Source organism: Egretta garzetta, unplaced genomic scaffold, assembly GCF_000687185.1.
Source record: "Egretta garzetta isolate BGI_Z169 unplaced genomic scaffold, ASM68718v1 scaffold4, whole genome shotgun sequence".
In the NCBI taxonomy this organism is placed as follows: Eukaryota; Metazoa; Chordata; class Aves; order Pelecaniformes; family Ardeidae; genus Egretta; species Egretta garzetta.
In genome coordinates this window covers 351,593-361,775 of record NW_009259329.1, presented here as the reverse complement: position 1 = coordinate 361,775, position 10,183 = coordinate 351,593, and the positions used below count along the sequence as shown (strand labels likewise).

General features: G+C 40.8%; 1 protein-coding gene across 1 annotated transcript in view; it reads right to left on the bottom strand.

Moving 5' to 3' along the window:
- Positions 1-9,625: 9,625 nt before the first annotated feature.
- The window catches only part of ATCAY (ATCAY kinesin light chain interacting caytaxin), a 10,866-nt gene continuing 10,308 nt past the window's right edge, over positions 9,626-10,183 (bottom strand). Inside the window, exon 13 of the mRNA XM_009636734.1 lies at positions 9,626-9,640. Coding sequence (XP_009635029.1) covers positions 9,626-9,640 — 15 coding nt within the window. The remainder of the gene's footprint in view (positions 9,641-10,183) is intronic.

Here is a 10,183-nt window from a genome sequence, read left to right as displayed (position 1 = left end):
AGCGCTGTGCTAAGAACAGAGCCCACGCTGCCTTTTTGTGCTCCCCCATGTCCCCCTTGGCTAGAGGTAGCTGAAAAAAAGAACAAAATTCTCCCTTCACTAGGAGCGAACTGCTTGCCTTCCTGGTCACTCGGACATGCGGGTTCGGGATCCAAATTGGACAGCAGAACAATCGCTCCTCTTTTCTGGAATCACTGCACTCTCAGCATTAGTCCTCGTATATTTGATCTCATTTCAGGGGCATGGAGCTGCCTGGGGCTGAGCTGCTTCTCCCACAGCTGCGAGATGCCAGGAGGAGCTTGCAGACCAGTTCTGCCCCCAAAGGGAGCGTCGTTCCAGTGATACAGGAAGATTATTTCTTACCTCCACCCGCATCAACCCTAGGATGGGGTTCATTCTGCTCAGCCATCTCCAAATTCCAGGACCGATGCCATCCACAGCTCTCAGTGGGATGGATGGGCTGAGCCATCCTCTGGAGGTGCCACTGTCTCCCGACAGGCCACGGGCTGCTACAGTGACTGCACAAACTTAGCCCATATGTGTAACTCGGAGATTTGAGGAGGGAGATCCTGTGCAGGGAGATGATCTTCACTGAATAAATTAAGTTGCTGCAGAGGCATTTTATAGAAAAATTCAGTTCTCTTGGTAGATTGACTGATGTGACTAACTTTTGTAAGACTATTTTTGTTGTTAAAGACAAATGGACAGAAAAAGGATACCAGTCTTCAATTTTAGTCAAAATTTGTGACAGCAACAACCATACACAGACCAGTTTTCATTACCAGGTTTGTTGGTTTGGGGTTTTTTTTTTTTTTGGTAATAGATTAAAACTTGGTCACACACACTGTGTTCATATTGACATTTCCCACGCTGGGTGGCTGCCTCAGGCTAATAGTTCTTGGTAGGTTTTTGCTACAATAAGGTGGGTGCTTGATATAATGGGTTTAGCAAAAATTCACTGGTTTGATTATAGATCTATAAAATTAATTTATTTTTAGTTTGCTTTGGAGAAAAAATTCCACAAAAGTAGACATACACAACAAGCTACATTAAAAGAATTTAACACTGCAAAATTAACATACCTGTGAGCTGGGTGCCCTGTGTGAAAAAATATTTTCTGTTTATCATGTAATTAATGACTGTGGGGTAACACAAACAGAAAGGGTTGATAGCCTTTAAATTCTTAAAATGGATGTTAAGAAATGTTCCTTAAAATGGATTTTTGTGGATGTAATCTTCTCAAGAAGGCTATATTTGGAATTTAGAACATTGTTCATGGTGGTAGAATTATTAATGATTCATCTTGATTTATTTGCCTGCAATATGATGTACTAATAACAATCAAACACAAGAAACAAGGGAGTAGAAATTTTGGGCATTTAAAGAATGAAAAAAATGTTAAAACGGAGTAACGTGATGCGAGAATACTGACTGCCCTGTGCCTGGTGTGAGGAGTTACCCAGATCTGGGAGACTGCAGGTTGTTTGGGGCAGGATGGGGGACACCGAGGACAGAATCAAGTTTATTCTGGAGCGGCGCTGCTTGCTTACAGTAACAGAGGGAGTCAATGTCTTTACGTTCAAGCCCAGCCAGTCTTTAGCTCAAGTGCTCTCAGAGTTTTTCTCAAAGCTATGTTCTGAGCGTGTATTAGCGATATTGCCCCCTCCCTACCCGTAATTTCTCTTTTCTTTCCATTCCAGGTATGAAATCTTATTCTTACAACTCTCATTTGGGCATTATTAAGTTTCATCTAGTTTTCCATTGTGGCTGTTTTCTGATGGACTAAAAAAAATATGCCGAATCTCAAATGAATTTTAACTGGAATGTGTTGGCTTTCTCTCTCTCCTGCTTCAAATCTCTTCTCAAAACTCAGCCCTTCAGCTAGCATTCCCTTGTTAATCTCCGGTTTTACATCGCTCAGGAAAACCGACTGCTTTTGATCATATTAGATTGCTAAACAAAAGGTCAAGTACACAAAAAGTCTCAAACCTCCCGAGAAGTTAACCCAAGGTGACAGGTTGAATGATCAAAGCGCTACCCTCCCCTGTGCTAAAAAAGGAATGTTTTCTCGCTTTCTCTCTTTTTCACTTGCATTATTGCTTCATTTTCCTCCCCTAGGTTGTGATTCATTTAACTGGCAGGCTAAAAGATACGTGCGTAGTGTAAAGCTGGATATTTAGCTACATCTCTTAGCAGCGGGGAGGGAAAGGCATCGCCACAGAGTGATTCATCCCATCCTAAGACAGGTGAAATCATCTCTCTCTTTTCATTGACTGTAGAGGGAACCTAAAACTAATTTAGACTCCGTACCTAATTTTTAGGTTGATAAAATGAGGCGAGATCAATCTCATCCCAAGCGTTGAGGTTAATTGTTTGGAGAAGATTCTAATTGTTCTAAGCTGGGAATCCTGGTTTCTATCTGTGGCACATCATGATTAGTGATGATGGCAAACGCCTCAGAATAGTCCATGCCGTACTTGGCGTGTTCTTGAATATTGCTTCATTCAGGAACCTCAGGCATTTGGAAGGGAAGAAGAGTCGCATCGTGCACATGTGGGAGAAGAGATTTCCACCTGGGTGACAGTTTAGTTCACAACTCGGGTGACAGAAGAGGTTTCGGTACAGAGAAGGAGTGGGAAAACACTGACTTTTCATTCCAACTGCAAAAGTGAGGTCTAGGTGGCAAGTGATTTTATGTTTTGGAGGAAAGACAAGCTGCTTTTTTTAAAATCGTGCAATATGGTGATGTTAGTTTTCTTCTGCCTGAAAATTAGAGCTGATGGTGGAGTAAATGTGACATCCAGAAAGGCAGCACGCAATTCAAGACCAGGTTGGATGGGGCTCTGAGCAACCTGATCTAGTTAGCGGTGTCCCTGCTCCTGCAGGGGGGTTGGACTAGATGACCTCTAGGGGTCCCTTCCAACCCAAAACATTCTATGATTCTATGATTCTATGATATGAATGTAGGCAGGTTTCAGGCATCTAATTCGAAGAAAATTAGCCATGAAAAGTAACCGTGCACTTGATGCAGAGTTTATAGTGTCTAAGCTTTCGTCAGAAAAAATTTCCAGAAAATTTACCTAGCTATTGATCTTAATCACAGGTGCCACCATCTTGGTTAAAAGGAATAGAACTATACCTGGATCGCAGGTCCAGCTGAGAAAAGTGAAGTGTCCCAACGCTTACATCCACCGAAAGGCCCTGTCTGTGCCTTCAGAGCAGACCTGCCTCCCGGGACTAGCGCTGCGTCCAGCACAGAGCTCTGCAGCGGGGAATTGCAGATACGTGCTTACGAAAAACCTGGCGCAGGTAAATTTGAGTGGTGACAAGAGCAGCCCACAGTTATTCTTCAACTTTTCTCTCCTGTTCTACCAAAACCCCTTCAAACCAAGAATGTAATTTATTATATTTACAAGATTCTGGGGTTTTTTTTTGAGTGCCTCTCTTCTCTCTTTTAAACAGCAGCCAGTTTGCTGCAGAGGTCTTTTCAAATATCTCTTCTGGGGAATATTCTTAGCTTTTAAAGTCTGCTAAATGAAAATAATAATATAAAATTGCAATCAGTCAAATAGAGGAATATAATGTGGCTAATGGAAAACTACAGTGAAGGGTGATTAAAGGGTTTGTTTTCTTTTGAGGAAGGACATCTTCTGATTGGGAAACTTCATCGCTTTGGTAGGGTAGCAGCTAATCCTGCTTCTTTTGGCATGGTGTAGTCATAACACCATGAGCTTTTGAACTTCGTCTGCTGTGTTGGTTGCATTCTTTGTGCTTTGAGCTGGGGTTTGGTGCATCTCCACCAAGACTCCCCATCTCCTTTTCTGTCATCATTGACCAAATTCCTTCATGACACACCGCTCATTCTAGTGGCCTTTTGGTACAAGGCCACTTGAACTATTTTACAACTGTTTCATTCATAACCTAAAACCGTGTGCCTGCATCAGAGGCACTGCAGAAGCAATTAAATATGGGATTTTATAGTGCATGGCCTGGGGTTAGCAGCATGTTCCTGTTACACCCCTGAACAACAGGTCCCTACAGCGTTATTGTCCCCACAAATTTAGTGTTTGAGACGTAGCATTGCAATTCCTTCTACAAACTTTTGTATATAAATCAAACAAAAAATCAGAGAGGATGAGCAGGAAAAATGTTGTCGATACTAAGATGATTAGGGTAGAGGTTTTTTGGTGAGAATAAAATCATAGCAAAAAAAATCCGCTTTCATACATACAGCAAAAGTGTAGCCCTACAAATATATACTCGTCTAAACTAAGATGCGTTTCCTGAATGAATTATTTCACAGCATGGATACAGTAATGCTTGTTATAGGATTAGACTTGTATGTATTCATACTTGCAATTCATTAATTGAAATATGTTAATGACCTAACTAAAACCCACTCAAATGAGACCTCTCAGGCATTTTCCTGTAAATACTTGTTTATAAGGGTTTTGGGTTTGTTTTTGTTTTTTTTTTTCTGTTTAAGCAGCTTTGGGTTGGGTTTTTTTCTGTGTGTGTTTGTTTTTACAATTTAATTCCCAATCATTTTATCAATTTGAGTATAAAAAAGATGTGTAAAAATAATGCAAAATTAAAAAACCTGAGACGAATATGCTTCTGTACAGGTTGATAGAAATCCAGGGGAAGCAATTTTTCCATGACTCTTTTCTAAAGTGTAATGTTGAGGGGAAACTTGGAAAGCTCATGTGCTGTATTGGTAGAATACAAGTTATTTTAGTAAAAACATTCTGAGAGGTTCATTTTGCAGTATCATAATTGCCAGGGAGGACTTTGACTTGCCTTATTCAAGGGAATAGCATCCAAAAAAACTTCTTGCATTTTCTCTCTGGAGCCAAAGTCTAAATAAAAGATACTGACAAAAAGAGGGGTATGCATTTTTGCTTAAGGATTAGTCTCATTTTAATTGAATATCCACAGATTCTTATGGAATAATACAAAGCAAAAATAATAATACATACTCAACAGCAACCTATGTCTTTCTAGCATAAACCACCTAATTACAAACACTTTAGAAAAATGACAGTTCACACATTTTTACATGTAGGTTTGGGTTAAAAGGGCCCACTACAAAGGAAAAAAAAACTGAGATAGTTTATGTGATATTGTCATGGTGACTTTTTAAAATTCACTTTACCAGTAGCATGCTGTATTTTTGACTGCCAGTAAATATGGAAATACAAAAGAGAAAACATGTGCTTTTGGATTTATAGCAAATTTGCCCATACGTTTCACCTGCTGTCAGGCCAATCTGAGCTTATTGCCACCAGCATTTCATTAACTCTTTTGTTTTTTCGTCCCTAGATATGTAAAATTGAAGGTGTGTTGCTTTTAAAACCTTTACTGGTTAGGTTTTCTCATACATGTGTATGCACATCTGTAAGCAAAGAATCTTTGGAAAAAATAGATGGAAAAATTGCAATGAGGTATGCTCTAAATATCCACTCACATTTACACAGTACTGTACAGAAGAAATTGTATTAATTATCCAACTTGAATATACAGCAGCATCTCAGTTTTTTTTCCTGTGTCTTCCTTGTGAATCAAAATGAAAATTACTGGGCAGTCCCAAATCTGGACGATTCCTATAGGTGCCAAAACAAAGTAGTTTAACTGTGTAAATCTGATGGGTGCTGCATAACGCATTTCCGAAGGCTAGGTCAAGTCCTGCAACTGCCTCCAAGAGATGGGAAGGTGTTTCCTAGTCTGTCACCAGCCGTGCAGGAAGGGATCTGGTGTTTCAGTTTGTAGGCTGATGCTGGGTGAGTAATTAGCCATTAATTAGACTATGAGTAAGAATACCATGATTTTTGTGAATACGCTCTCATGGGTGTAAAATACATTTTTTCGGCAGCTAAAATGCAGCTATTCATGGATTCACCATTGGAAAATCTCGTGAAGGTAGAATCCAAGACCAGAAAGATGTTGTTGACAACACCTGCTGTTTGATATAATACAGTGCATTCATAAGTCAAAATATTTATCCTTCAGAGATGTTTTTATGAGGCAGAAACAAGGCCTGGTGTACATTTGGAACATTGACCAGTATAGCAGTATTGCTAAAAGGATGGAGTTTATTTCATCTTATTTTTTAAACACATGTATATGGCAAAAGTCCTAATGTAAATGCACTTTTACTAGCAACTTTTTTTATTTTTTTTTTTGCTGGTATAGCATATTTCTCCTATAAACTGCATCTCCAGTGGAAATGTAGAGCTCGGCTGGTAAACCCTTTTGCAAATAGGCTTTGAGAGCAGCTCTCTAAGGACCTGGCAAATTTGTAAAATGGCTTCAGTCACCTCAGATTTCTGTTTGGGCTGTTGGCACTGCTTGACTTCTGCGCAAGGTAAGTCCTCAGGTTTAAGCCCCCAGGTTGACAACTCCCCACCGACGCAATGATATCATCTGGCTGCAGGCTCCGAAATTGTCACCGGCTGCCCTTGAGGCACTGCCAACCTCTCGCCTTCACTGCGAGGCGCATCCAAATTTGTAACAATCTTCTAAAGGTGAACGCAGCGTATTTGGGGGCGTGCTTAGTTCAGCACGTAGATCTGATTTTGTGTGAAGCCCGGGCAGGTCTATCAGCATCAAGCTTAGATATGTTGCTCCGCATGTGGTAAAAGGACACTGCCAACTTGATAGGTTCTGTGGTTCTGTCAAAGAATTTGTAGCTACTTTGGTTTCAAGTAGCATCTAAAAGCACTGCCGAGAAGAAGTAAATGACACTTTTTTTGTTGTTGCTATAAAAATGCACTTTTTACAGTTAGCTGTAGCTTATCCATTACGGGTTGCAAGTTCCTTTCTAAGTTGAAAAGACATACAGACATCCATCCGTCCAGGAATAATAAAATTTATACACTTGTAAAATTTTGTTAAAAATCAAAATATAGTGCATACTACTTAGAGTGCTCTCTCAGAAAGTGTACTTTTTGAAAAATTGTTTCAAAGCGGTTGCAAATTCACTTTTGTATTCAAACAAGTGACTGACTTCCTATCTTGAAATAAAATTGGCAATCTGTCCTGTTCACAGCTGAACTCTTAACCTTGCCCGGAAGGAATTTCTTGAAAAACTATGAAGTTTTGTCTTCGGGTCTGCTCATTCTGTAGTTTTGCTTAAAATACAGACACGGTGTCTTTTCTTTGGAAAAAAAAAAAACCCAAACCAACCAAACCCCGCATTCTCCTGGCATGGTCACTGCTGGGGATCAAGCAGCAGTCTATTTCTTCAAGCCCCAAGACTAAACGTAATTGAGGTTTCTTATCTTCCATGCCCAGGGTTCCATAACAGCAGCATTTTCCATAATGTTGTGAACATTTGTCACCAAAGTGTTTAGTAACTATGAATGCACAAAAGGTTTCTAGAGTTGTACTTTTAGAACGTTATTAAACATTCTATGAACTTTGTTCCTTATATAATTGTAAACTTCTCTTTCAGTGTCCAACTGTGTTGCATCCTTTTGTGGAAAGCAGAGCAGATGATTTTTTTTATCTAAATGCACAAAAACGGTCTCAAAAGAAAAAAGGAAAATCTAGGTTTAAGTATTATCAGTGGGAGAGAGGGAATTCATCTACTCTTATACTACAAGGAGATTTGTTTTTTTTATTCGTAATTTCCGTGGGTTCTTTTAGTCCTTGTGACAGACCATGTGTGAGAAAGGATACCCAGCTCTGCAGATCAGGTTAGCTCATTAATGTTTGAAAATTTCTGATGGCTGCTTCTGTCTTGAAACAGATGTCTGCTGTTTGGAAAGCTCAGGACAGCACGCCTTTTGCAGGGAGGTGTTACTGGCATAAAACCTAAACTCCAAAAAACCCAAAGTGCTGGTTTTTCCTTGTAGCGCAGAATTCACTTTGTCAATAACTGGCTCATCATGAAACTTCTAGAAAGCCGTGGAGGTCGATGCTTGCTTGGTGCTGATTATCAACGTGCCGGTGAGACAGAATATGGAGCTTTTACCGTCTTCGGCTTCTAGGGTTAATGCTGTGGATGCAGTGCTCTGGTTTTCATGCAAAGGTCTGTTTGGTAAATACATCCGTGATGGAAGTGCACGAGAAGAACATATATCAAATGAGAAGTAAGGTTAGAAAGCATATTTGGTGCTCCTTTGTAGCATTCAGGAAAATAAAGATCTCCTCTGTAGCGGTTTTATTCACTGAAAGTAAAAAAAAAAAGAGAAGCTTTATGCATACAGAGGAGTTATCCCTATCTTGAGGAAAATCTTGCTTTGGCAGAATTGTCCTCCAGGGGATTTCAGAGCCGAGCGACGTGGTGGGAATTTCAAACAGCTATGGGTTGGGGTTGCTAGGCTTGAAATATTCCTCAAGTGGTGAAAGACGCAGATAATTCTTCATCTGCCGTTGTCTGCAACGGGTTTTACCTGATGCGTTTGAGACAGTTTGTGTAAGCCAGCTCTGGTGAAAGCAGGAGTTTCCAAATTATTTTGGCCAGGTAGTTGTTTCTTAAATTTTCTTCCCTCCCTTGCTCACAGGATCCTCATGAGTCCAAAATATGAATTTCAAGAGTCTCAATAACACGTCTGCATCTCTTGGCTAAGTGAGAAGCTGAACCCAGATACAGTGTCCTGCCTCCACATCTGCAGCATTTCCCACCTGAGTTTTTCCCAGGCAGGTACGATTATAGATGAGACCCTCATTACCCAGGGACGGCCAGTAGGAAATTTCAAACATTTAGCAGCTTGTCTCCACGATAGGAGGTATTGATAGTGAATGATTGTCCAGTGTCATGAAATCAATACAAAGACAAGGCGTGAAAAACTTTCCTGTTTGTAAGGCTCCTTCTTAAAACCAGACCTTTTTGGGGTGTGTGCGCTGATATGAGAAGATGCTCATAAGAAGGTTCTGTGGAGGCTGCCATGCTGTACGGGACCCTCTTTCAGAGTTATCAGAGTGCCTTACAAACCGAGACAGAACAAATCAGGAAAAAACACCATGGCATTTACTCATAGGAATGGTTCAGTGTGAGTTAATAAGAGCAACGAATTAACTGAGGCGGTCAAGGCTGGAAGAGGTGCCTAGACCAGTGGGCACTTACTATTTTCAGGAAGAGACATATACTTGCTATAGAAAGGACGAAAATGCACTCTTTTCATTGCCTGTATTGGTTATTCCCTGGGGCAACAGCTGTCGTAATGTCTGTATGGCGGAAACTGGGTGTGCAGTTTAAAGTAAAATGTCTCAGTGCTGGCCAGCAGCAAGTTAGGGGAAGGGATTATAATTTAAACAAAAAATATATCTCTTTCTGGGCTGGTGACTAATGGACTACAGGATGCTCTTAACTTACTAAGAGGAAACGTGGTATCTATTTGCACTACTTAATAGCTCTCCACAGACCATTATTGAAACACCCTGGAACCTGTCCTGAAAAGTGCTATTCTTGGCTTGTTTTGTGGATATATATATATTTTTTTTTAAAGTAAAATGTTTCCAAAATTGTGAAGGACTTTGCGTCTTGGAGACAGGGGAGGCAGGCTCCGTGATCTTACAGAACTTGGAATAAGATGGCGGCAAGGTCTTATACCAAAAGGTCATTGACGTGGGTGACTGCCAGGCTGCGTCATTCTTCTACTCCATTCATTCCACTCTTCCTTCAATTCATGACATACTGGGAAGGAACAGAAAGACAGAGTTATTTTTAGAAAGCATATTGTAGTATAAATTTTATTATTCCCACTGTGTAAAAAAAATATGAGTATGTTTGGGTGCAATCCTCTACAAAAGTGTACCAGGGCCAAAGATAATGTCATTCATAGCTTTTATGGGCTTTCTTCTTCTCTAAGGACTTTTCCTGAGCATGTAGGACCATGAAAACGTTACCGTAGGATAAAGGCAGCTCTTCAGTAACTTTCCCTGAGCACAACTTTACCATGCGGCAGACACCAGGTAATTTATGGTGGGGCAGCGTTTCCCAAGTGCCTCCATAGCAGCCGCAGTTGTGACCAGCCCGTGCTTTCGGACAAGCTGCAGTGGTCGCAGCCGCACTGCGGCGGGGTGAAGGTGCCAACAGCTTCCCGGGTTTGTACCCCCCTGCTGCAAAGTGGCTGATGCCTCTTTAGTGCTGGGTGAGTGGCACCGAGCTAAAGAGGTCCTGGGTCTAACCCAGTCCTGCCTTTCCTGTTAGTGGATTACAAACGCAATGAAAACTATC